Genomic DNA, 25,386 nt, shown 5'->3' with positions numbered 1-25,386 from the left:
AAATTCTAACTACCCACACCAGCTAAAGAACATACTACATAGTAAGTTAGTAACATAGTCCAATCATTGTGTGAATAGTAGGCATCCTCAATTCTTCATTTCCTTCTTTTTGTTTTCTTTCTTTTCGCTTTGATTGAGGAAAATGAGTGTGGCAACATTGCCGCCGGGATTTCGGTTCCACCCAACTGATGAGGAACTGGTTGGCTATTACCTGAAAAGGAAAGTCGATGGATTGGAGATTGAACTTGAAGTGATTCCTGTCATTCATTTCTACAAGTTTGATCCGTGGGAGCTTCCAGGTACTACTACTAACATTTGATCAATCCTAAATAACGAAGAATACCCGTTTGATTAAATGAGAAATTTGCAGAGAAATCGTTTCTTCCAAGAAGAGATATGGAATGGTTTTTCTTCTGCGCTCGTGATAAGAAATATCCAAATGGATCAAGAACCAATAGAGCAACAAAGGCAGGATATTGGAAAGCCACTGGTAAGGATAGGAAGATTGTCTGTCGACAATATTCATCTTCAACTATGGGATATAGAAAGACTCTAGTTTTCTATTGTGGGCGGGCACCATTAGGCGATCGGACAGACTGGATGATGCATGAGTATCGTCTATCTGATCATGATACTTTTGCTTTATGCCGTGTCATGAAGAAACCAAATAATAACAAGATAAAGAAGATGATCCAGACAGGGGACAGTTCAACTTCTTACCAGACAAATACAATGCCAATGATTGAGAATGAAATGTGTTTAATGGGGACAACAACTAATTCTGCAACTAGCCTTAATTTGGTATCAACAACTGATGATCTTATTCTCGATTCTTCTTCAAAGGTATGTACTCAAATTTAATCTAAACAGATTTCTTAAATGGTGGTTATAATCTGAAGTTTAAGGATTTTGAAATTCTTCTTATACAGGAACATTTAGATTACTCAAATTTGACAGATGAAGTTATCTTCGTCGGAGATTCAAGCCTGAGTCAATTTGGGTACGTGGGTTCTTATGGGAATGACCATATTGAATTCAATCCAATGAATTTTCTAGCATGATTTCTCTGTCATTTTGGGCTTTCTGGCCGTAGATGCTTGTTGTTAGCTGGATGGAACCATTTTATGTCTTTCTTATAGTAAAAGTATTATATATAATTAACAATTAGCTGGTTGTGAACTTGTGACAACTCTTTTGAATACATAATATTATATGCAGCTAGAGTTGAGACTTTGTTACTTTACTATTAGCAGCTATTGCAACAATTCCACAAAATGTCTAAAAATACATGCATTATATATAATAAATGCGTAAAGTAAGAAATAATAAGTTATTTGTGAATGTTCAAACAATTGATCAAGATATTAGCAAATCTTTTACTTTTAATTGAAATGGAATTTTGTAATGTTGTTTACCTTAATTTTTTTTACTATTACAAGTAAAGATTTAATGCAAATGTAAAATAAAAGATTATTTGTTTTCAAATTTGATAAGATTTTATAATCAAATATAATATAAAAAATAAAACTTTCAAAAGGGGTCCTTAGCTCAGTGGTAGAGCATTTGACTGCAGATCAAGAGGTCACCGGTTCGAACCCGGTAGGGCCCTTATTTATTTTTATTTTTCTGTCAAGTTTTTTTTTTCTAACTCTTCAAGAGTTTTTTTATCTCAGTTTTTTATCTTAATTAATGTTTATGCCTATGCTATTTAAGGAGTTTAGTGTTCGGATGAGACTAATGTTTTCTTCCAAGGTTTGCCAAAGTGTCCCATTTGCATTGGGGATCTTATGCAACAACTTAATCTTGCACAGTCACAATCAGGATCTGATTTGGAAGAACTCATTATCCACTACATAAGATGACCAACTCAGAATGGATTAACCATAAGATGTTCGAGACACTCCATTGTATTCTTAATTTTTGTTTTCTTTCCCTACTATGTTGTTTTTGTTTAATCTTTCATGAACAATGTAATCTTTCTTTCATTTTGTATCATATTTTGTTCATGATAAGTAAAATTTACATTTTCACAGCAAAAGAAGAAGAAACTAATTAGAATTTGCACCATTGTAATGTTTTTGTTTTGACCAAAAGTAAGAACAAGTCCAATAACCATATATTACATGCACCACCACAAGTTACAAACATGTCCTCTCTCAACAAGAATCCTACAAAAACATAACCTTTAATTAGCAATGCAATCAAGCTCCCCTCCCTTATTCATCACCCATAGCTAACTCCAATGCATAATCATCCCTCTCCTGCAAAATTAACAACATAAACATTATCATCCACAAACCAAAACATTTATCACTAGACGCCTTCTTCTATAAGGAGTAGACTTACAATCGGTCCTCGAGCAAAATATCTACCAAATTGAAGCCAATATACCTGCAATCAAATACAAGTTAGTAATTACAAACCCATCAACTGTTTATATTTCAGAATATAATATATATATACCTCATCCTCGTCTTGTGTTTCAACCTCAAGATCAGTAGATGGATAACCCACACATAGAAGTGCATAACCCTGCATCATCATCATCATCGTCATCAAATAATATGGTGATCAGAGAAGAATAAGATAGAATGAAGCTAAAGGATGATTATATATACATGCCTGTGACTTCAATTCAGCAGAAATTCCTAAAGCTTCAGGTTGTCTCAATTGTCCAGATTTTACACGAACAGCACAACTAGTACAACACCCTGCCAACATTATCCTCCATTTTAGTTTATGAGTGACCATTCTGGGAGAGGAGAGGACTTTCAGATAAATACAATTGCAACTTATATTGAACAATACCGTGCCTGCAAGCGAATGGGAGGGATATATTCTGAGATTCACCACTATGTAATATATATTGATCCTACAAAAGCACATCAATTATGTAACAACAGCCTTATAGACAAAGAAACCAAGCAAGTGATGATTTTGATAAGAAATAGGTCTAATAATGATGAGTGAAATCTTAATGAACTAGAAAACTAAAGGATACCCAGTTGGACTGAGAGGTAGAAAGTACCTCGGGCACAAAGAATTCATGAACAATTCCTCGTTGTCGGTCATGAACGGTGACTTTGTGAGTTGGGATTGACGGCGAACTGTTGCTGACTTGGTCGGAGACTATTGCCTGAAGCTCCGACGTGGTCTTTCTCCGGCATTTAAACGAATTACGGGAGGGAAGTTTCCGGCTAGATGCCGTATTTCTGTAAATTGAAGTGGAAATACTACAAGGTGCTCGAAGATCCATAGAAAGGTGATCTCTTTCTTTCTCTCTCTCCTTTGCTGATGAATTTCTGAATGTGTATTGTTTAGAGATAACACTGGTAAGAAATGGGCCAAATCAGAACCGTTCGATTCAGATCATTCATTCAATATCCACCGCTAGTTTCCCCTATCTTCTTTTATTTAATAAATTATTTAAATTTGTATTAATAAAAGTTTTTTAAATTCATTTTATAATAATAATAAAAAAAGTTGAAAAATTCTTCTTCTTCTTCATTCTTGATTTTGAGCTTGGCTGGCTGGCTCTCATTCGACGTGTTGTTCCTGTATTCTTTGAGCACTCTGAAGCAGAATCGAGCTGGAACCCAAACCCTAGATCCGATCTGACCCAATTTCTTCCTCTGAATTCTTCGGGTGGGTCTTCCTAGTGGATCGGAGCCATGCCTGTGGCTGCTTCCGCTATCTACTTCTTGAATCTCCGTGGAGATGTCCTCATCAATCGCCTCTATCGTGATGACGTTGGGTAAGTTACTCTCTTCTTCCTCATTTCTCTATTCCACTTTATGTATGTTGGTGCTCTGGTATGCCGCTTGATTCAGCTCAAAAATGATATTTTTGGATAAGAAATGACTAGATAATCTGAGATATGTTACATTTTGCATACTGGTTATTAGAGTAGAGGGTATGTTCCAAAACTGGATTTGATTGTGAAGATTAAGGCTTTACATAAAGATGTTCTATAATTGGAGGAATTAAGTCATTTAGTGTACTTGCCTAACAGATGTTATAACGATAGATTCTCTCTAAGAACGCCCTAAGTTGAAATGGTCGCCTCGTTATATTCTACTTCTTATTTTACTATGACATATATCAATTACAGTAAATTCATCTGAATTAAATAACTGTTCTAAAAGATTCTAACATGTGTAAACAAAAGATCAATAACGACAAAAAGAATCTAACTGGAATGTTAAGGATCAATTTGGTGTCGTATACTACACGTGCATAGATTGGAATGTTTTAGAACTTTTGTGAAGCATACAACACCAAATTGATCCTTTAACATTCCAGCTTTCTCTGTAAAATACTTTATCATTTTTTGCACTAGAAGTCAAATTATTTCAATTGTGTAAGGCAATTGAATTAAAGAAGAAAGAAAAGGAAAAGAGAGAGGGTACTTAGATGTACTCATTTTTGTCGTTTCCTTCTATTCAGGAAACTTTATTGGAAAATTTGATAATGTGAATGAAATTTTAGTTTTCTGATTGTTATGAGTACTAAGAATGTAACCACCAACTTAGTCTTAGGTCAAGGAAATGTTTTCTAGTTGAACAGCATGGGTTACATAAATCCCATAGAACCATTGATCTTGACATGAGTTAACATGCAATATCATTTCTCTCAATTCTTGAGTCTCATGTATAATCCACTCTTTCCTTGATTTGGCATTGTCTTTTAGCTTGCCAAGATGTCTTAGTTTGTAATTTTCTTTACTTCAATACACCATTCTGCAAATGCTTTCATCACTCTTTCTTTCCATTTTTAAAGTTGTTGACTGGTTTATTGTGATCACAAACTTTCAAAAGTGCTACGTTTGGGTTATCCAGTTTTGTCCTTTGATATCTCAAAATTTATATTTCAATTCTATGTTCTTAAGGTAACTGGCCACTTTTATTTTGTTTTAACCTTGTGTATTGACATTCATGAACATTTTACTCCTTTAGTTTAGATACTATGGAAGTTCTGGTGTCATTTTTCACGAACATTACAGAATTAAGATTTTGCTATTTACTCCTTTAGTTTGTTGTATAAAGAAGTTTTTAGCTTCTTGCCTTTGATTCTTTCCATTGTCATTCTCGTGTAATGTACAGGGGAAATATGGTAGACGCATTTCGGACGCATATAATGCAGACGAAAGAACTTGGTACATGTCCAGTGCGGCAGATAGGAGGTTGCTCTTTCATATATATGAGAATTAGCAATGTATACATTGTGATTGTTGTAAGCAGTAACGCTAATGCTGCTTGTGCTTTCAAGTTTGTCGTTGAGGTAATCGACATCTTACTGCTGCTAAATTTCTCTACAGGTGCACTAAGCTTATCCACGTTCAATCATAATGTACTTTCATAAAATTAGTGTATTTATAGATGCCATATGTTTCCTCTAGTATCTAAACATGAATACTGGGAATCTTGTCATGTTAGCAAAAAAATGGGGGAAAACAGTAATACAGTATTAATATTAACTATATATAAATTTTGGTCTCAAAGTACATCAACATAAACCCCTGATTTGTATGAACTGACACAATCATAAGCACGAGTCAACAAATATTTAACAAATGTTATGCTATAGATTATGTTATAAAAAGTGGTGCATAAATTACCATTTCTCATTTCTGGGTTCCTAATCTTGGAAAATATCTGATTCTGCAGGCTGTTGCACTATTCAAATCCTACTTTGGCGGGGCTTTTGATGAAGATGCTATTCGCAACAACTTTGTTCTGATATATGAGCTTTTAGATGGTATAGTAGTAGAAGATTGCTCTTATACTGAATTTCTTCATCACCAAAGATGGTTGTCAAATCCACTTATGTTTTGAAACAATTTAAAAATCATTTTGCATTAGTGAAATGGAACCTGTAAATAGTGATTTATATGGCTTATAAAAGTTAGCCCAGCTGAAAAGCTTTCCTGACATTGGATATGCAAAGAAGCTGCTTAATAAAGAAAATCTATTGCTCAACTTTGTTATGGAAAATATGGTATTAATCTAATAAAAAGCAATACATTACACTTGGAAGTATATGACATAACACTATCTATCTCCTCACACGCGTATCTTTTTCAAATCACGATTAAACATTTTAAGCTCCCCTATTCTTCACTTACTACGTTTATTCATAAAAATTGCAGAGATTATGGATTTTGGTTATCCTCAAAATCTTTCACCAGAAATTCTAAAGCTTTACATTACTCAGGAAGGTGTACGGTCACCATTCTCTTCTAAGGTTTGTGTTTTGAGTTTTTGCTTGTAAATTAACCAAAGGTGTTTGACATTCATTTGTTGTGATTCAGTATATTTTACAAGGAAGGGTACTTTATGTGTTTCTAAGGATCTAGTTTCTTGTTGAATAATGATTGTCTCTACTTGACTTTCGTGTTTACTGAAGTACTTAATAAAAAAAAATCCTTTAAAATAATTGTTCCATCTGCTTATCAGTCTATTTGATATAAACAGCCTATTGATAGACCAGTCCCCAATGCAACATTACAAGTTACAGGTGCTGTTGGCTGGCGCAGAGAGGGTCTTGTTTACAAAAAGAATGAGGTTAACTTGATTTCTCCCGTTTTTAGAGGCCTCTTTCAGTTGAATATGTTTTCATGCTGATTACCACAAATTTCATTCAGGTGTTTCTGGATATTGTGGAAAGTGTGAATCTCCTTATGTCTTCAAAAGGTGTGTTTTCATATACCCTTTGGTGTAGTGCTGTTAAATCCTCCTTTGTTACTCATGTACATTTTGGCTCTTAACAGGTAGTGTTCTGCGCTGTGATGTGACGGGAAAAGTTCTTATGAAATGCTTTCTTTCGGGGATGCCTGACTTAAAGCTGGGTCTAAATGATAAAATTGGACTTGAGAAAGAGTCGCAACTTAAATCACGTCCCTCTAAGAGGTAAGGTCCCTTGTCTCCTGAAACTATTTTTAATTCTTGTACTGCAGAAATAATGATTTAAGTTACCAGCAATTGAAAGTGAATCTTAGCGAAAACATTTCTAATGACTAGAGTGTACCATGACAGATGTTCCAAATTGGTAATAGTCTATTTTGTTATCAGCTTTTGTCATGTTGATCATGATCCTGAAAAATGTACATTTGTTATGTTTGTCAAAAATGACAATGATTTAAATAATAATATGGATCATGATCGAGAAAAAAAGCTTTATGCGAATTGAAGCAAAAAATTACACTATATTTGGATCAAAATATGGAAGTTATTTGTCTATCAAATGAAAGAACAAAATTACATTGTAAATCTGGATCACGATCCAAAACAAAATTCATATACCGGACGGAAAAAAATCACTCTCAATTTTAATTTTGTTGATTTTTCAATGGATCATGATTGTAAAAAAATTGTCAGTTTCCAAATAGGCTCAATAATAATGTTGCAATCTTGTGCAGTGGGAAGACAATCGAACTTGATGATGTAACCTTTCACCAATGTGTAAATCTGACAAGGTTTAACACAGAGAAAACTGTCAGTTTTGTGCCACCAGATGGTGAATTTGAGTTGATGAAGTAAGTATAATTATAACTCCCTCCCTTCATTACAAAATTGGAAATGCACTGAACTGCACACCTGAATCTGATGATACATTTGGCATCACTGCTATAGTTAGTTATCCTTTAATGAGAATATTTCTACCGTATTTGTAGATAGTAATTGAACTCCTTTCACATACATGGACTCATGACAGGTATCGTATTACCGAGGGAGTAAATCTTCCATTTCGAGTTTTGCCAACAATCAAGGAATTAGGTAGGACTCGCATGGAAATAAATGTCAAGGTCAGTAAACTTTGGCAGTTTTCACTTCATGTGGAGATGAGAAAATGTTTTATCAGTATTTGACATTGTCTATGAATTCAGGTAAAGAGTGTTTTTGGAGCAAAAATGTTTGCGCTTGGTGTAGTTGTGAAGATTCCTGTCCCGAAACAAACAGCAAAAACCAGTTTCCAAGTGACATCAGGCAAAGCTAAATATAATGCCGCACTTGATTGCTTAATTTGGAAGTGAGTGTCGGCGTTCTTCCTCCATTTTTAATCTACTAAATCGGGTCGAGTTAGTAAATGATGGACTTTCTATATGAGAATTTTGTGGATGTTGTCCTCTATCCTTTCTTTTGCTTATATGTTGTTGATTAGCCATTTACTGTGTTTGAAATATTGTAGGATAAGAAAATTTCCTGGACAAACTGAACCGACATTGAGTGCAGAAGTGGAGTTGATCTCCACAATCACAGAAAAGAAGTCATGGACTAGACCACCAATTCAGATGGAATTCCAGGTAAAATAACTGCTGCCATTAATCATTTTTATCGTCAAGATCATGTGTCTGATCTACTACTATTTTGGCAGGTTCCCATGTTTACGGCCTCTGGACTACGTGTTCGTTTCCTCAAGGTACACACAATCATGGGTATTATATATTATAACGTTTGACTTCATTTCAGCATCTGTTTCAAAAGTGCCGTGTCTGAAATATTTCTCATATTTAAAAGACTTGTAATTGCTTGCGAAATTTTTGACAGGTCTGGGAGAAGAGCGGTTACAACACTGTCGAGTGGGTTCGCTACATTACCAAAGCGGGTTCATACGAAATTAGGTGCTAGAAACGTAGAGACGACGTAAATGATTGGTTTGGAATTTAGGGAAAGATTACCATGGCAGGCCAAGGAATCTCTCCAGTATTTTGTGGTTTTTCTGCAGTATCGATGTTGATTGAGTTGTTATTTTTTTTTAGTTGCAACGATACCTAATTGTTTCTCACATTAATTATATATAAATATTCTTTTCACACATTCATAAATCTCTTATGGTTTGAATTGAGACCCTCTATATGTAAAATGTAAATCACCCCGGCCCTTTATATCAAAGTTTTTAGGGCATGATAAGAATTCAAAGGATTTTAATAACAAAATTTGGGATAGTATTTGACCATGATTAATAAATAACAAAAGAAAATGTTTCAACATTAAATAAAATTTAATATTAATATAAAAAACTATGTATTTAATCAAACCAAACAATTACTTGCCTAAAAATGACAGGAAAAATAAAATTACTTTCCAATTCTATCCTCACTTTACCTTTACCTAGTCTTAAATAATTTATATTTATAAATTTTATAGACCATTTAAAAAAATGGTGGGGGGAAAAGATGAGAAGATACTTAAACCAATAATAATAATAATATTATTAATAAAGCATTGATAATTGTGATTAGTGAGATATTGATTCGAATCCATATTGACAAATAAAATAGTTTCTAAATGAGTCTTAGTGACGACTTAGTTGAGGAGGGCCTTGAGTTGAGTCTTGTCAACTTAATTTTGTATAAGTTGAAAATATAAATAAATTTAATATAAAATTTAGTCCTCCAGGTAATATGAGTGGTGTATTGTAAATGAATAAACTATTCTTCCTCTATCATTTTTCTTACCAAATTTCAGCACCTTCAGTTGCCGACTGATTCTGACTCTGTCTCTATCAATCATCTAAAAATGTCCAGCCAGGAAAATCCCAATACGCGCACAAAAAGAAGAAGAAGAAGATTATGATTATTATTATTTAAATGCTTCAAAATTAGATTACATTACAAAATAATATTCCAGGAATAGAAGAGAGAGGTATTGATGGAGTGTTTGTGCCTGGCCTCGCCCGTCGTTTCAATATTCCTCCGAAGAAGAAGACGAGGTCGTCGGTACCAGCGTTTATCATTATCATCATCAGAAGAAGAAGAAGAAGTAGGGCAATTAGTAACGGTGGTGGCGGGGAAAGATCAGAAGATGAAGTTCTTGGTGGATCGACTTGTTCTTGACCTCAATCCCTTTCGGATCCTCATGGAGTCGACGCTGATGACGAAGAAGAACAACAAAGGAGGAGGAGGAGGAATCATATTCATGGATGTTGACTCCATTCTTATCGAACACATCTTGTGGCTCATCAAAAACGATTCTTCGTCCCTTTCCAATCTCACTCTCAATCTCACTGACATCCTTGATTTCTATACGAACGATGATTAATTTATTATTATTATATATATAGCAGCAGCAGCAATCTTTAGTAGTAGGATATATACATTTTGATCATTTCTCTGTATTTGCATTTATTATCTCAAATTATAGTGTTACTCTTTTCAATTCCTGGTTTTCATATCATCTCATCTCAAATCAAAACATTATGAATTTTTTAAAATCTCAAAAAGAAAGTGAATTAAATATTGTATTCTTTTTTCATCTCACTTGTACAATTAACTCAAAACAACTTTATATAATATCAAGAAATAGGGCCTCCACTTGAAATCATCAACAAGTTAATCATTAATAATGTTCATCATAAATGGTGTTTCTCTTACAATAACTCAATTACTAGGGTAATCCTCCTCATCTCTTTAAAGCTAATTAATATATATGTTTCTATCCTGAGGCATGTTGCTAATCCGTCTTCTAGATGACAACACGACGAGCGAGATAACAAAGAAGATAGATATCTTAGGTGGTTTTGGATGGTAGCTTAACTTATATGTAGTTGTATAAGGACTATAAACCAAATGTGATATTTTCGTTGTCCTATTATATTAACTAGACGAGTTTTGAATAGTTAAGGTTAATCTAGTAACTCGATATAATAATTAATTTGTTATTGAAAAAAACTAAATAACTAAATAATCATTTATTAAACTGTTTTTATTATCTTTTCTCTATCGGGATTTATACCAACTAAAACAGAATCAGTTAGGTGAACCAAAACATATATTATAAGACTAGCTCGTTGACAACTCATCCTTGAAAGGCCTTAGTTAGGTAATTCTAGTTTAATGAATGGGTTGTGACCTGTCTGTCTGTCTTCCAGCATTAGGCCCAAACCCAACAGGTAGGTAATCAGGAACAAGATATTCTTCAACAAAACAAAAGTCGGTCTTTTTTAGTCAAAACTCAACCATCTCATCTTTCAATAATCAAAAACCTAGAAATTATCCACCCTTTCTTACAATGTTTTCAATGCATCCAATCTAGCCATCATTTTACATGAATAACATATATATATATATATTTATAACTAACTTAGTTGATATGGGAAAATTCAGTGACCCTCTAAATAAATAAATAAATAAATAGACATAACTTATAACTTATAATGTATCCCAAATCTAAAACCATAAAATTCCTTAAAGTCTGCATTTCGAGTCTAGATGACAATGACTGGGCTTCATTTGCTATTATTATTATTATTATTATTGTATTTTTTTTCTTCTATAAAAAATATAATTAGATGAGATAAAAGACTTTAATACATTGTTTGTAACAAATAAATTTGTTATTTGATTAGAATCTTATTTTAATTAAATTTTAGGGTTCATTTTAAATTAGACTAAAATGGATGCATTTGTTTGTTTGTGTTATGAAAAGAAAGATTAGAAAAATAAAGGCTGGATCGATCGATCAATCGAGTTCTCTCCGTCTGATCAAGCTTGGGGAGGGGAGGGGAGGGGATTCTGATTCTGGCGCAGTTATCCCCAAGTTGCTGGAAGGGAAGAAAGTGACCACAAACCCAGTTTTGGATCTGTCTGCTCTGCTCTGATCTGCTCTTCTCTACTCTACTGGTTCGAATCTCTATCTCTCTATTACTATTACTCCTATAAGTATTGATGGCTTACAAATCCTATTCTCCACCAACCACAATTGCTTTTGTCGCACTCGATCCCTCTCATGTGGCTCTTATTTCCCTCTAACACTCTCCATTCATCTTGCCCAATCCTCCCCTTTTACGTCTTTGGACCTCCTCATTATCAATCGGATCACAAATCCTTTTCTCACTAATCGATCTACCTTAATCCTGATGTATTATTGATTAGATTTGGTAACACAAATGTATTTGAATTGATTCCATTTCCTCTTCTCTCAGATTGATTATCCTAAGTTACTAGAGGATTTGTTGGAGCTTGTTTGTGTCTGGGTTTTCCATCAATTGCAACTTTTCAACTACGGTAGGTTGGTTGGATTAAGATATGGGTTTCCAACTCTGTTTGATGATAAAACTTTTCAATTGTTATGTAGATGGGTGACGTTGCCAAGGACTTATTGTCTGGAACAGTCGGGGGTGCAGCCCAGTTGATTGTCGGACACCCTTTTGATACAATCAAGGTCAAGCTTCAAAGCCAGCCTGCTCCCCTTCCAGGCCAACTTCCTAAATTCTCTGGTGCAATTGATGCCGTCAAGAAGACAATAGCTTCAGAAGGTCCTGGTGGCCTTTACAAAGGAATGGGAGCTCCTCTTGCCACTGTAGCAGCTTTCAATGCCCTCCTCTTCACTGTCAGAGGTCAAATGGAAGTTCTTCTTAGGCCTGAACCGGGTGCACCACTTACCCTTAACCAGCAAGTTGTGGCTGGTGCTGGTGCAGGTTTTGCCGTCTCCTTCTTGGCTTGCCCTACTGAATTGATCAAATGCAGGTCAGTGAGACATCTACCTCTGCTTTTAGGCCTTGTTTCATAAAAAGCAGGTTTTTTGGAACAGAAACATTTTTAAGGAAGAAATAGGATGTATTTTAGTTGATAATTTGAATGATATGATAGGATAGGATAGTTCAGGGTTATTTAGATTAAAACAGATTAGGTTAATCCAATCATTTATTCCTTCGTCAATCATATAATTGATTATTGATGGATAAACTTTTGATTGGATATTGAGTTATTTGATATAACCCACATCAAATAAGCTTAAGCTGATAATATTGTATCTTGGTTTTCTGTTAATAATAATAATAATGCCATTTGATTTCAAAACAGGTTACAGGCACAGAGTGCTTTGGCTGGGGCAGACTCAGTTGGTGCAACCGTAAAATACTCGGGACCAATGGACGTGGCTCGACAAGTCATTAGGTCGGAAGGGGGACTGAGGGGTCTGTTTAAAGGTTTGGTACCAACCATGGCTCGTGAAGTGCCCGGAAATGCAGCCATGTTTGGTGTTTATGAGGCTCTGAAGCAGTACATAGCCGGAGGGCAAGACACTTCTGGATTAGGAAGAGGCTCGTTAATAGTGGCAGGAGGCCTGGCCGGTGCATCGTTTTGGGTATCTGTTTACCCTACTGACGTGGTGAAGAGTGTGATACAAGTAGATGATTTCAAGAACCCTAAGTACTCTGGCTCGATCGATGCGTTTAAGAAGATATTAAGTGCGGAGGGGGTGAAGGGTTTGTATAAGGGGTTCGGTCCAGCTATGGCTAGAAGTGTTCCAGCTAATGCTGCCTGCTTCTTGGCTTATGAAGTAACTAGGTCTTCTTTGGGCTAACAAAGATCTAGCCATTGATGTTTGCTGTTTTTGTTCTTACTTATTGCATAATAATTGTTCAATTTGTAGACACTTGCTAATTTAAATGTTTTCACATTTTTTTCCCCCCCATTTACTTACAAGTTATAACCATTTTCACTTAAATGTTCATATTTATTTCAAATTTAGCAAAATTTATAGGACATTAACCAATGTGTATGTATTTAACAATAATAATTTGACCCGGCCCTTTAGAATGTTCATTTGCCTATAGGGCTGCCATAAGAAAGAAGGAAGCTTCAAATTTTATCCAACATTTTAATATAATTTGGTATCCAAATTAATTATAGTCTAAACTTTTATACTAGTTTGAAACATGAGACTATAAACATAACGTCATTTGAATTATTAAAATCAAGTAAAATTCAGTACCTATAAATTTATTAAAATCAAGTAAAATTCAGTACCTATAAATTTAGTACCTATAAATTTAGTAAAATCAAGTAAAATTCAGTACCTATAAATTTATTAAAATCAAGTAAAATTCAGTACCTATAAATTTATTAAAATCAAGTAAATTTCAGTAGCTATAAATTTAGTACCTATAAATTTATTAAAATCAAGTAAAATTCAGTACCTATAAATTTATTAAAACCAAGTAAAATTCAGTACCTGTAAACATAACGTCATTTGAAACATAAACTCCAATTTTTTATATTTTTTTGGAAGTCCTATAGTTTCAAATGATCTACTAGGTACCCTTTAAGGACTTTTTTTTTTTTAGTGAGTTCTTATTGAAACTGAAATCAAAACTCCACATTTTTTTATTATTATTTTGGAAGTCATATAGTTTCAAAGAGTTACCCTTTAAGGACTTTTTATTTTATTTTATTTTTTATACCTAATGATAAGCATGTATTAATATAAATATATAAAAATTTAGGAAATTATTGAATTGGTTTTCAATTAATATAATAACATATAAATTATTGTGTAACATAATACATAGTGACATTGTACTGCAGCCTGACTCCACATACTTTTGTGTCTTAGACTTACTTTGATGTGCTCTAACCCAAAAATAAAAATATATATTAATAAAAATATATATTCTTTTAAATTAGTATAATAAATTTGTTTTGATTTTAACCAAATAACTTAATTTTGTTGGTTAGATGTTATTAACACATAGTGACCTATTTATCAAACTTGGTTGATTTTTATTTTTTCTGATTATTGGTGCTTCTTGTGGGAACGGAGGCCTTAGACGACGTTCGAGCTGATCTTACATTAGTGTCGCAGCGGTTTGTCTACTCCTGGTTTTATGTCCCTATGTTCCCTCACACATAGAGGGGCAAAATAGTAATTATTTTAAATGACTGTTTTGCCCCTCTATGTGAGGGAACATGAACCAGTCGGAGCGAGATTCTATCCCCTAGTGTCGTCCCTCACTTACTGCCTTGTTCTGATCCGCGGCTATGTTGTGTTGTAAACCAACCAAACGAGTCCTAATGATGGTAGTAAGTATAATAATAATGTATTGCCCTCAATGGGGTGTCTATTGTCATTGAGCATCATTGTTAGGTTTTAAAAAATAGATATCATTGTTAAATCTCCAACTCATAGTCAAGTTGAGAACAAGAGAGAGAAAATGGCTAAGAGTAGACCAGTTTGATTCCCAATAATGTAGCTGTAATCAAGCATAACCAAAAAAAATCATTTTTCTAATTGTAACTTTGTTTTTTTATACCTAAAAAAAATTGAGAGAATAACAGAATAATATCATGATAATGGGTCTAGTCTGTCTTAAAAGAGTTTATACCGAATTTGTAAATAAGTAATTTTCTAAATAAATAAAAAATGGAACTTAATGTGATTTTTATATTAGTTTTGACAAAAATATTTTATTAAAAAAAATAAGAGATGAGAAAATGGTGACTAATATTGTATTATGATATTGTCAATGCTAACTAAGCTGATAGCAACTCATTAAGCTTTTTAATCATTTTTAAAAAAAATCCTAATAATAATTTAATGTGTCCAGAAAAATATAATAGAATAACAAATGATAACCAATAGTCTTAATAAACGAATTTAATTTTTAATTTTTTTTAATGTGGGATTCACCGCTTTTGCATGCTTGCAGATGCAGTTGGGGAACATGCTGACCTGGCAAGCAATTAGAAAGGAGAGAGAAGTTTAGGGAACAATTCGATCAACTATTATTATTACAAGTGGAAAAGGCAAATATAATAATATTTATTAAATACAATTAGTAAAAAGACAAGAAAGCCCATTTCCACTTCCCAATATTACTTCTCTTCTTCGTCTCCTTCTTCATTTTCATATGCACAAAATATTTTAAAATTCTGTGCACTCATCTGACATCTCTCAATCTAGAACACTCTCTCTCTATAACTGAATTCGCGATAGATCGATGGCGGAAGAACTGCAACAACAGCAATCGGAGGAAATCGCTACGATTCAAGAACTCAAATCGTTGCCAGGTCTCACTTCTGATGAGTTCGATGAGCTAAAGCGATTCATATCCGAGTTTCACACCTACAGAGTCAACTCCGGCCAATGCTCTTCACTACTCGCTCAGCGTATACACGCGCCACGAGATGTCGTCTGGTCAGTCATTCGTCGCTTCGACAAGCCGCAGATATACAAGCATTTCATCAAAAGTTGCTCTGTCAACGAAGGATTCACTATCTGCGTCGGATGCACGCGCGACGTCAACGTTATTTCTGGATTACCGGCGGAGACCAGTACGGAAAGGCTTGAACTACTAGACGATGAACGATTCGTCTTTGGATTCAGGATCATCGGAGGAGAACATCGTTTGAGGAATTACCGTTCGGTTACAACTGTACACGAGATCGAGAGTAACGGCAAGATCCATACCGTTGTTCTTGAATCGTATATTGTAGATGTTCCTGAAGGGAATACTGAAGAAGACACTCGTCTGTTCGCTGATACGGTTATTAAGCTGAATCTGCAGAAGCTTGCGTCGGTGACGGAAGCGATGGTTCGTGATTCCTCCGGCGACCGCAAATAAATCGCAGGTGTGAAGTATTTTGGTTTTTTTTTTACCTATGAATTCATAAAAAAAAGAAAAAAAGAGGAGCGATAGAAAAATCTTCTTAAGATCTGAAGTTTGATTTCTTTGTTTCTTTCTTTGTTTCTCGTGGTCGTATTGATTCGAGTTTTGAAGAGAATTTGTGGCTCCTTGTTTTGTTGTTTTGGGATGATAATCTCTTTAGCACGCTTTGTTAATCAATTTGGTTGCCAACAGATTCCCTTTTCCAGGCCTGTTGAAGTTTGGACAGGCATTATTAATATTGTTCTGTTCTGCTCTGTTCTGTACAGAAATATTCCATTAATGAGGGTTTTTTCTGCTGCTGCCTATTCTAGATTTTGTTTTGAATCTTGCCTTACTATACTTACTCTTAATAATCTTCATTATCAGATATGCAAACAAGCAAGCAAGCAATCTGTAATGAAAGATTATAGGTACAGATTGAGAGATTGTGACACTTGATTGGGAAAAAGCATATGCTTATTTATTATTCCCTTTGGTTTTCAAATAGGAAATCCAGCTAAACATATTGATGTAGGAATTTACTACTAGCTAGGGTCTAGGGCTCTAAGGCTGGCCATTAACTATGGACACTAACTACTACACACAATGATTTGAGTTTATCAAGTCTGTTGTCCTCATTCTTCATGAGTCTTAAAAGAAAAGAAAAGAAAGTAGTACTATCATTTGTTAGGTGATCATCACATGCATGACTACTTATCTAAGTTATTGTCTGTCATATTATTTTATCATTTGTATTGGATTTGGTTTAGATTCTTTTTGAAAACAGAGTAAGTGCATTTATATTATTTAGTTTGATCATTGAATCCAAATTTTGGGATATCTCTAGTTGTATTATTCATAACTAGATTAGATTACTATGGGTGATTTATTAGTTAAGTTTCAGCCTCCATGGGATATTTGAATCCAGTTTGGATATTCCAATCTATTAGTTAATCTTGAAACCTCCTCAAATCTTTAGGAGAACTATATTTTGACTTGTTATAATACATTTGAGTGTTCTTTTGATGAAGAAGATGTTGATATAGAACAATATTAATTGTTTCTCAAAAGTTAGATATCCTTTGTTATGCTCAAAATGTTTCGAAAACAAAAACTAGTCTAATGCGGATGAGACAATACTTATGAAAGTAACACTAATAAAACTACTAAGAGTGTTATCAACTTTGATTTTAGTTCTTTGTGTTCATGCTAGTTTGATCTTTTTTTGGTATGATTGTTGAGATTTAGTGGTTTGGATATTATTACTTATTATTTTTTACATGAAATAATGTCTTATTTTTTATTAAAACATATTTTGAATATAATTGGTCTTAGAGCATCTCCAATGGAGCTGCAAAACGAAACCCAAAATGGGATCAGCAGCTCCAACAGTACGCAAAACGAAAACCTAAAATGGGATAACCCATCCTCCCTCTCCAAAAACTGCATATATGCGTTGCTCCTGTAGCAATCGCATATATATTTTTTTTTTTTACTTTTTAGCCCTTGATCTTTTATTTAGTTCATTTTATATATTAAACTTATTTATATAATTAATTTATATATTTTATTTATATTTTAATTTATTTATATTTTAATTTATTTATATTTTAATTTGTTTATATGTTTAATTTATTTATATGTTTTATTTATTTATATTTTATATTTATCTTATATTTTATATTAAGTTTATTTATATAATTATTAATTTAATTTATATAATATTTTTTATATAACATAAATTTATAATATAATTTAAAAAATTATAATAATATTAAAAAAAATTACTTTAATATTATATATATATATTGATTGATCATTTGTGGGAGAAATACAACAATTCCAACATTTAAAAAATTATCTGCTTTTTATTTGTACGAATAATTTTTTATTTCAATCTCATATGTATTTTTTTTTTCGTGTATTGTAATTTTTGAATTTTTAATAAATTTTTATAATTAATTTATATTTAAGTTTAAAATATTTGGATGATATTATAATATTGTGGTGTAATTTATAAGTTTGTAAAAGATATGGGTGATATTAAAAAGTTATAAAAGTTGATGTAAGAAGGAATATTATAAGAATATTCTTTTGGGTTTGAGAATGGGTTTTTCGGTTGGAGTAGAATTACTGTTTGATGTAACATTTACACCAAAATGAGTTTGAAAATGGGTTTTTCGGTTGGAGATGGTCTTAAACCATGTAATTGGAAAAAGGGAAAAAAATAATGATAAATATATGCATCAAAGTAAATACAAATAATATATATCTAACTACAAAATTTACATACTAGACCAAAATCAGAATTAATATATTAGTTTCTCAATTAATAATACATATGTGTCTTGATTATAGGTAAATTCATCCATATGTAATAATACATTTAAGCATCCAAAATTGACAAATATTATGATATATTATTCAAAATTAATTTACGGAATTGTAAAATTGGATTTGGGGCTTTTTATCTGCCCATTGAAATTACGGACATCTTTCAAATCTTATAATTTGTTTGGCGTTTTTTATTGTTAAAATTATATCAAACTAGGTTTTATTTTAACAATTTAAAATGTCTTTTAACTTATTATTTACGTGAGATTTATAAAATAAATAAATTAAAGATCCATTTATTAATTTAACTACAAAATTTCATAAAATTCGATTGTTAAAATTCTTCTTTCATTCAAATTCGGGACCCAATAAGGAGTTAAAAATTGACAATTCTATAATAAAAAATGTATTGTAAATTTCTCATCATAAGCAACTTATCTAGTTAATCTTGAAAACAAATAAATTTTAATTCACCATGTTAATTGCAAATTAATTACCATTAAAGTTTGTATTAATTGACATAATTCTTTATATATGTATATACAGAAATAATCTATTTCAATTTGATTTAATGTTGGCTACACATTTCCAATGAATTTATGGAGTAATAATTTGGATAAATATTCCGCATGTTGCCGTCACACCATTATTGGTGTTTCTCAAATTGTATGGCAATAAATGGTCACTCCATTTGTGGAAACTTTTTAGAAATTTGCAGATTTTAATGATTAATTTTTCAATGGAATGGAAGCACATATTGTAGCCACATATATATATATATATATATATATATATATATATATAGCCCATTATTTTTCTATACCTTCACTTGGAAGTTTAATTCAGACTTATGTAATTGCATTCGATAAAAATTGCTATTTTAAAATTAACCCTCATTAAAAAACGCTATTAAATGTGAAAAATCCAAAAATCATTTTCTCAAGATTAATTAATTTGGTTATATGTCACAGTTTTCTTTTGCTCCAAGACACTTCTTTTTGGAAGAAATAATCTGGAGGGATAGTATTCTTAATTTCTTATAGAATACTCTATTTAATTAAATTGAGGTTATTTTAAAAATAATTAAGACAGTAACTTATATATTATTCTTTAGAAAAAAATTAACAGCGAATACTTTTTTTTTTTTCTTTGAAATATTATAATGCAATATAAATTTGAACATGACACCTTTATTTATTTATTTTTATTTTGGCAACCCAAAAAGAAAAGTGTGTCCCACAATAAAAATAAAATGGTGCCTCCTCCATGTTAGACGATTGGCCATAATTGGCTGGTGCAAGTTGCCAACTTGAATGATAAAAAATCAAATTAATTCATTTAAACATATTTATATCTTCAATTAAATTATAATATTTATTTTTCTTTATTAAAAAAATCCAATTATTGTGACATGTTGTCCACTTGCTTTTCTTATAAGTTATAATAGCTTCTTAAAACAACATATTTCAAATTATGACAAGTTAGGTAGCAAATTGTGTGATTATCTTATCGCAAATCAATTTATCATATAATTTTTCTCTATAGCATAAACTAAAGAGATAAGGTTAAGATTAGAATTTCAATGAATTGAATTGACATATTGATGTCTAAAATTTTGGTGTTAGTTTTCCAAACAAGGTGCAAGTATGAATTTTATACTATATATTATTAATTAATTTTTAAAAGTTTTGGCAACTATTTTGACCACAAATAGCCAATCTATAACTTTGTTGTTTGGCATTGGTGGGCCATATTGACAGTGGAAATAATAATTCATTTTGTAGGCCTTAATTAGAAGGATTTCCTTAGATTTTATTGGTTTCAAATGGGCCATAAGCCCACATCAAATTTAAACGTAAAAGGCATCAAAGAGTGGGGTCAGGCAATATCAACTCTAGTATAAATTTAAAAAAAAATCTAGCTAAGTTTGATAGTTAGTTGAGACATGTTTTTTAGTATCGTTCGTAAATAAATAAACTAATTTTCATATTTGTTGTATTATATGTACTCATCTTCCTCACAGTTTTGATAAAACATTTAAATAATAATATTTGTTTATTCTTAGTGTCAGCATTGAAAGTTTTATATTAAAAAAATGATCATTTGAAATAGATTAAACAGAACTTACTTAATAAAAACATAGATTTATAAAGAATAAAAAATTTATGGGGTGAGAGAGGCTCGAACTCTCGACCTCAGGATAACTCAGAACATGCTATGAGACCTACGCGCTAGCCAACTGCGCCACCACCCCTTGTGTTAAATTTGAAAACCTTTTTATTCATAGCTTAAACTTATTAATTAAATGATCATAAGAAAAACAAGAATTGGATTATTTGCTGAAACTATGAGATATTGAAAAGACTTGTGATCATATAACAATAAAATAAAAAGGAAATTGATCAGTTTTGTAAAGTTATGTGTATAGTTATTTGTTAATTAATGACACCCTAATTTGATGTTTTTATTTGTGTGTCCCTAAAAGCTTGTTGGATGTAGGGTTATTTGGAAATAATATTAAGTTCTTAGAATAAAAAAAGGATTATTTAACTTATTTGACTACTTTGTGCTAATCCATGCATTCTATTCAGATTAAATCAAATTTATTTATCTTGTAGGAAAATGATTTTAATAAAAATATGTATTTCTTTAGAATAGTATATAGGGTTCTCTCTCTTTTTTTTAAATGATTAATGCTTGATAAAGAAAGATAAGAATTTAACATAATAATTAGATAATAATGGTTATGGATGAAGACTCCTAGTTAGTAAAACAATGTAACTCAATTGTCATGAATAAGTTTGGTCATAAAATCAAGGCGCTAATTGAAGAGGTAAATATCGATGATTCTTAGCATTTTGTGATTTTAAATGAATTATTCAAGTCTTTCCACAAATATTAATTGAGTTACGGGTTAGGCTATGATTTAAAGTTGAGAAGACATTATGAATTTTTTTAGGTCGGTTTGGCAGCAAATTAAATAACCGGCCGGTCTAAAACCAATATCTTCCTCTCTTTAGTAGTTTATTGGCTCATTTGAAAAAAGAAGTAACATGTGATCATTTTGTATCTGTTCTTTCTCTTTATGCTTTTACCAAAATTGTTCAGTTCAATGAATGTGTATAAAAATGCAAGTGGATGGATAAAACATGATGGCGACCCACTCCTACATTATTAACCATTAATAGTATTATCTAATAAAAGAACTAGTTAGCACATGTTAAATTCATGTCCCTTTACCTAATAATGTAAATATCCTCATCTTATGTTTTATGATACTTCATATCAAACTTTAATATAAGCACAATATGTTACTCTTTTTTATTCATTTCAAATAACATTATTATGATCTCTAAAATTGATGACCCACTTTAACTTAACTCCTTCTCTTTCAGCCTAGATAGCAAGTACTTTGGTTGGGTTTTCAATCAATCCTAGGCCCTGTCTAAAGATCTGGAATTAAGAAGTCATTTCTGGTAATACCCTAAAATAGGTTAATTCAGAATAATGACCTCAAGTTTATTATTACTTAATTGGGTAAAAACATATATTATATGGTCCTATATTATGGAAACATACCTTTCTAATTAAAACAAGATGAACAACAAGAGACCAGATTTGAATTTATATATATAAATAGGACCCATCAAATACTAATAACCTTAATTGTTGTTGAGTGACCTCTCTATCTACATTACAAACAAACAACAGACAGACAATAGTAGTACCTCTTCAAAACAAGAAAACCCGGTCGGAATATTCCTTAATTGGGTTTTCCTCGTTTATGTACATTGATTATTTCATATTTTCAAATTTTAGGACACTATATACTATACTATATTATAGATAGAATTCTAATTAATTAAACTAGTTTAGATATGAGGGCCTGCTTAAGCAATTCTTGTGTGTAGAATCTGCTGCTCATCTTCACTGTTGATTGTTGGATCATCAGCTCATTCATCACCGATACGCTTCCGTGCTGGACTTCGAGATCCAATTCTTTCATCGCAGACATTAGTTTCGCAGTTGGATGGTTCTTCCTTCCGCTCTGCACTCGGATCATTGCGTCCCATCCGATTATCTTCACGTCGATCTCTAAGTCAGTCAGTTTTCCGGTTCTCATCATCTTCATATCACGCTCGGCTTGAGATGATGAGGATGATTCCTTGTTGGCTAATTCACGTTTCAGTGTCTCGATTTGATTCCTCAGTTCGTCTTTCTCTGAATCGTGGCTATCCACCTTCGATTTAAGCTCGTTTATGTATGAAATTGCGTCCCCTAGAAGGGAAGCTTTGTCCATTTTTGAAACGTTGGGGACAACTGCCCTGAGTGCGTAGAATCTTTGGTTCAGTTTTTCTCTCCTCTGTCTCTCTGCTTCCACATGATTCAGGGGCTCTTCCCTTCCGTTTGCAGGCTTTCTTCCTCGTTTCCTTGGCTTCTTTTCTGGCTCTGCAACTTTGCTGCTACCCGTTTCTCGAACTACCGACGCTTCTAAGTCAGAATTGTCGGAATCCAATCCGCCGGTTGTTGATTTCGCCTTACCTGAAGAGGGTAACATCAGGGGGGAGGTGAATGATAACATTCCTTCATCGTTGCTACCGAGAGATGCAGGGGATCTCTTCTTGTTGTTCTTATCAACAGAAGCCCCAATTTGGGAATGGCTGGAAAAGAGATTTCTTTCACCGAAACTCAAGATCTCGCCGGATTCTGGCTTACAGGAGATGGAATTTTCATTTTTGCATTCATTTCTCTCGTACCCTTGTCCTGAGAAATTCAATTCTCGAGTGTAATTAGGTTGAGATTGCATCTGGCTCTGACTTTCAGTCAGAGTACTCATCGATCTAGCTGGTTTATCGAAATTCATCTGTTTCGGACCCTGATGATTATGATGATGATGATGGTTGCTGTTGTTGGAAAGATTCAGATTTGCAGGCTCTCTAACTTCCGCCGCCATGGATGGTGGTTCGGTAAGATAACTGGTCGATGGATCGTTCTCGCTGTGATTATTATTCATCACTGGAGCCGGAGGCCAAGAACCCAGATCAGGATTATTGAAATTGAATAAAGTTTTTACCTTATTCAACAGTCCTGATGTCTGAAAGATCAACTCAGTTGAACCCAATTCAACTACTCCATTAGAACAAGGAATACAAACCATAGTTTGTAATCCAAACATATGACCTTGTCGAGCCCTCTCACATGAAGATCCAGCTAACCGTTCAGCTCCAGCAGCCCAAACAGTTGAGGAAGTCATAAAAGCCTGACCAGGCAGACCGCTCCCATTGGAAAACGATTGAGTCATCGAAAGCAAGAAAAACCACTCCGTATCAGTCACTTCCTCATCGATAGCCTCATCAGCTGAAGAAGATCCGCCGGAGATAAGTGAATTGAGATCTCGGAGAACCTTTTTCCGATGCTCCTGATCCTCAGGCGACGAAAAGGCAACTGATTTCCGTTTACCCTTATCTTCTTCTCCCTTATAGTACCCATCGCACCATCCAAGCGCAGAGACGCCGGAGTAATCGAGCACAGATGATTGCCAGAAGATGGCGTAGGTCCAACTTTCACGGGCACCTTCAATCAAGGCTTGTAAGCGTTGCTGGAGTGATTCCTGGTTGAGAACTCTTGGGTATTCCGATGAGGAAGGAGACGTCGGCGCCGGTGGCCAATAGGTGGTGAGATCGGATGACATGAAAGTCTCGATTGTTGATGAATTGTCGTCTGTCCATAGATTCATAGCTGGCAAACGATAATCTGTCATTGAAAATTAGGATGAAGATGAATGAATGAATGAATTACAGGTGGGAACGGAAGGATTGGAGGAGAGAGATAAAGTGGGAAAAGGGCGGCGATTGAAAATGGTGGCTGAGGAATTTCGGAGAAGAGATAAAGGAGATAAATTTGGAATACATTTGGGATTTATTTCAGATTAATTTCAGAAGCATTTGGAAACTACCTGTAGCCTTCTGCTTTTAGTGAAACCAAGCCAAATAGATTAATTATTAACTTTTTATTACAACTTCTTATTTCCCTTTTTTACAATTAAACAAATCTAAAACTTATTTTAATTAATAAAACAAAATACCCATGATGAAATTTTGATTATGAAAATAAACCAAATGATTTTAGAATAGAAAAAAAAGTAAAAGTTAGTTTTGTTAAAAATTTGAATAATGTAATTGATTGAACCACCAAATTATTAAAAAGTTACTTAAATAACTTGATTCCAAAATTTGGTTTAAAATGTCTTAAGTAGTAGAGTATTTGTGTGTTGTTTTTTGAATTTGGTTGCCAATTATAATTTTTTTTTTCTTTCTATATTTGCTATCTTTTTTGTTTTTTATACAAAAATATGTCTACATTTTAACCTTTTATACTATTCTATATCAATAATAAATGTGGAGTGAATTAGTTAGAATAAAGTTAATTTGAGCTTAATTAATTTGAGTTGGATTATATGGGTTAGATATTTATCCTAACCATAAACTGAACTCTGCTTTTTCTCTGTTACATTTTTTGATTGAGTGTAATTTGCATGTTTATAATTTTAATATTGAATGTTATTAATTTAGCCTTAGTCACGTTTTTAATTTATGAAAAAAAATAAAATATTTAAAGAAAGAAAGAGAGTTTGGAAAGTAGAGAGAAGGTTCAGTCCCCCTTGACCAGTATGGAAAGGAAAGG

The 25,386-nt window shown here is 32.8% G+C and overlaps 7 protein-coding genes and 2 non-coding genes across 10 annotated transcripts; 6 read left to right on the top strand and 3 right to left on the bottom strand.

Annotated features, from left to right (window-relative positions):
• The first annotated feature begins 109 nt into the window (after nt 1-109).
• LOC124910102 (NAC domain-containing protein 71-like) lies at nt 110-1,061 on the top strand. Its single transcript, XM_047450723.1, has 3 exons — nt 110-299; nt 371-843; nt 930-1,061. The coding sequence occupies exons 1-3, from the start codon at nt 143-145 to the stop codon at nt 1,059-1,061; spliced, it is 762 nt and encodes a 253-aa protein (XP_047306679.1). The 5' UTR covers nt 110-142.
• A 476-nt stretch (nt 1,062-1,537) lies between these two features.
• On the top strand, nt 1,538-1,609 carry TRNAC-GCA. The gene has a single exon. It is a non-coding gene; the product is annotated as a tRNA-Cys (tRNA).
• Nucleotides 1,610-2,058: 449 nt separating this feature from the next.
• Nucleotides 2,059-3,315, bottom strand: LOC124944817 (ferredoxin C 2, chloroplastic). 2 transcript variants are annotated; one of them, XM_047485161.1, is made up of 6 exons: nt 3,029-3,315; nt 2,809-2,872; nt 2,623-2,711; nt 2,464-2,532; nt 2,347-2,391; nt 2,059-2,261 (listed from the first exon to the last, which is right to left on the bottom strand). In XM_047485161.1, exons 1-6 carry the CDS (start codon nt 3,254-3,256, stop codon nt 2,217-2,219), a joined length of 540 nt encoding a protein of 179 aa, XP_047341117.1. In that variant the 5' UTR covers nt 3,257-3,315; the 3' UTR covers nt 2,059-2,216. The 2 variants fall into 2 exon arrangements, with proteins under 2 accessions (XP_047341117.1, XP_047341118.1); XM_047485162.1 differs by having other exon boundaries at nt 2,814-2,872; nt 3,029-3,209.
• Nucleotides 3,316-3,518: 203 nt separating this feature from the next.
• Nucleotides 3,519-8,816, top strand: LOC124944816 (AP-2 complex subunit mu). Its single transcript, XM_047485160.1, has 13 exons — nt 3,519-3,754; nt 5,103-5,280; nt 5,667-5,757; nt 6,149-6,243; nt 6,474-6,563; nt 6,644-6,692; nt 6,770-6,908; nt 7,418-7,534; nt 7,714-7,804; nt 7,886-8,028; nt 8,188-8,302; nt 8,374-8,418; nt 8,547-8,816. Exons 1-13 carry the CDS (start codon nt 3,672-3,674, stop codon nt 8,625-8,627), a joined length of 1,317 nt encoding a protein of 438 aa, XP_047341116.1. The 5' UTR covers nt 3,519-3,671; the 3' UTR covers nt 8,628-8,816.
• Nucleotides 8,817-9,650: 834 nt separating this feature from the next.
• Nucleotides 9,651-10,040, top strand: LOC124910101. Its single transcript, XM_047450722.1, has one exon. It carries the CDS (start codon nt 9,651-9,653, stop codon nt 10,038-10,040), a length of 390 nt encoding a protein of 129 aa, XP_047306678.1.
• A 1,999-nt stretch (nt 10,041-12,039) lies between these two features.
• LOC124946081 (mitochondrial carnitine/acylcarnitine carrier-like protein) lies at nt 12,040-13,413 on the top strand. The gene is made up of 2 exons (XM_047486645.1): nt 12,040-12,466; nt 12,803-13,413. The coding sequence occupies exons 1-2, from the start codon at nt 12,075-12,077 to the stop codon at nt 13,302-13,304; spliced, it is 894 nt and encodes a 297-aa protein (XP_047342601.1). The 5' UTR covers nt 12,040-12,074; the 3' UTR covers nt 13,305-13,413.
• A 2,232-nt stretch (nt 13,414-15,645) lies between these two features.
• Nucleotides 15,646-16,688, top strand: LOC124945236 (abscisic acid receptor PYR1-like). The gene has a single exon (XM_047485632.1). The coding sequence runs from the start codon at nt 15,721-15,723 to the stop codon at nt 16,342-16,344; it is 624 nt and encodes a 207-aa protein (XP_047341588.1). The 5' UTR covers nt 15,646-15,720; the 3' UTR covers nt 16,345-16,688.
• Nucleotides 16,689-20,868: 4,180 nt separating this feature from the next.
• TRNAM-CAU lies at nt 20,869-20,956 on the bottom strand. Its single transcript is given in 2 exon segments — nt 20,869-20,904; nt 20,919-20,956. It is a non-coding gene; the product is annotated as a tRNA-Met (tRNA).
• A 1,356-nt stretch (nt 20,957-22,312) lies between these two features.
• Nucleotides 22,313-24,561, bottom strand: LOC124944754 (transcription factor MYC2-like). Its single transcript, XM_047485092.1, has one exon. It carries the CDS (start codon nt 24,461-24,463, stop codon nt 22,565-22,567), a length of 1,899 nt encoding a protein of 632 aa, XP_047341048.1. The 5' UTR covers nt 24,464-24,561; the 3' UTR covers nt 22,313-22,564.
• Nucleotides 24,562-25,386: the final 825 nt, after the last annotated feature.

The sequence above is a fragment of the Impatiens glandulifera genome, chromosome 7 (assembly GCF_907164915.1).
Source record: "Impatiens glandulifera chromosome 7, dImpGla2.1, whole genome shotgun sequence".
Classification (NCBI taxonomy): Eukaryota; Viridiplantae; Streptophyta; class Magnoliopsida; order Ericales; family Balsaminaceae; genus Impatiens; species Impatiens glandulifera.
Note: the sequence above shows the minus strand (reverse complement) of the source record. Positions and strands in the feature narration are given on the sequence as shown.

Bases quoted from the DNA above. Each gene is read 5' to 3' on its own strand.
- LOC124910102 (XM_047450723.1), top strand. From the start codon at position 143: ATGAGTGTGGCAACATTGCCGCCGGGATTTCGGTTCCACCCAACTGAT. The intron at 300-370 runs GTACTACTACTA...AGAAATTTGCAG, and splicing joins TGATCCGTGGGAGCTTCCAG to AGAAATCGTTTCTTCCAAGA. The intron at 844-929 runs GTATGTACTCAA...CTTCTTATACAG, and splicing joins TTCTCGATTCTTCTTCAAAG to GAACATTTAGATTACTCAAA.
- LOC124946081 (XM_047486645.1), top strand. From the start codon at position 12,075: ATGGGTGACGTTGCCAAGGACTTATTGTCTGGAACAGTCGGGGGTGCA. The intron at 12,467-12,802 runs GTCAGTGAGACA...ATTTCAAAACAG, and splicing joins ACTGAATTGATCAAATGCAG to GTTACAGGCACAGAGTGCTT.
- LOC124944816 (XM_047485160.1), top strand. From the start codon at position 3,672: ATGCCTGTGGCTGCTTCCGCTATCTACTTCTTGAATCTCCGTGGAGAT. The intron at 5,758-6,148 runs GTATAGTAGTAG...TAAAAATTGCAG, and splicing joins GATATATGAGCTTTTAGATG to AGATTATGGATTTTGGTTAT. The intron at 8,419-8,546 runs GTACACACAATC...AATTTTTGACAG, and splicing joins TACGTGTTCGTTTCCTCAAG to GTCTGGGAGAAGAGCGGTTA.
- LOC124910101 (XM_047450722.1), top strand. From the start codon at position 9,651: ATGGAGTGTTTGTGCCTGGCCTCGCCCGTCGTTTCAATATTCCTCCGA.
- LOC124945236 (XM_047485632.1), top strand. From the start codon at position 15,721: ATGGCGGAAGAACTGCAACAACAGCAATCGGAGGAAATCGCTACGATT.
- LOC124944754 (XM_047485092.1), bottom strand. From the start codon at position 24,463: ATGACAGATTATCGTTTGCCAGCTATGAATCTATGGACAGACGACAAT.
- LOC124944817 (XM_047485161.1), bottom strand. From the start codon at position 3,256: ATGGATCTTCGAGCACCTTGTAGTATTTCCACTTCAATTTACAGAAAT. The intron at 2,533-2,622 runs GCATGTATATAT...ATGATGATGCAG, and splicing joins CTGCTGAATTGAAGTCACAG to GGTTATGCACTTCTATGTGT. The intron at 2,262-2,346 runs GTAAGTCTACTC...TTAATTTTGCAG, and splicing joins ATTTTGCTCGAGGACCGATT to GAGAGGGATGATTATGCATT.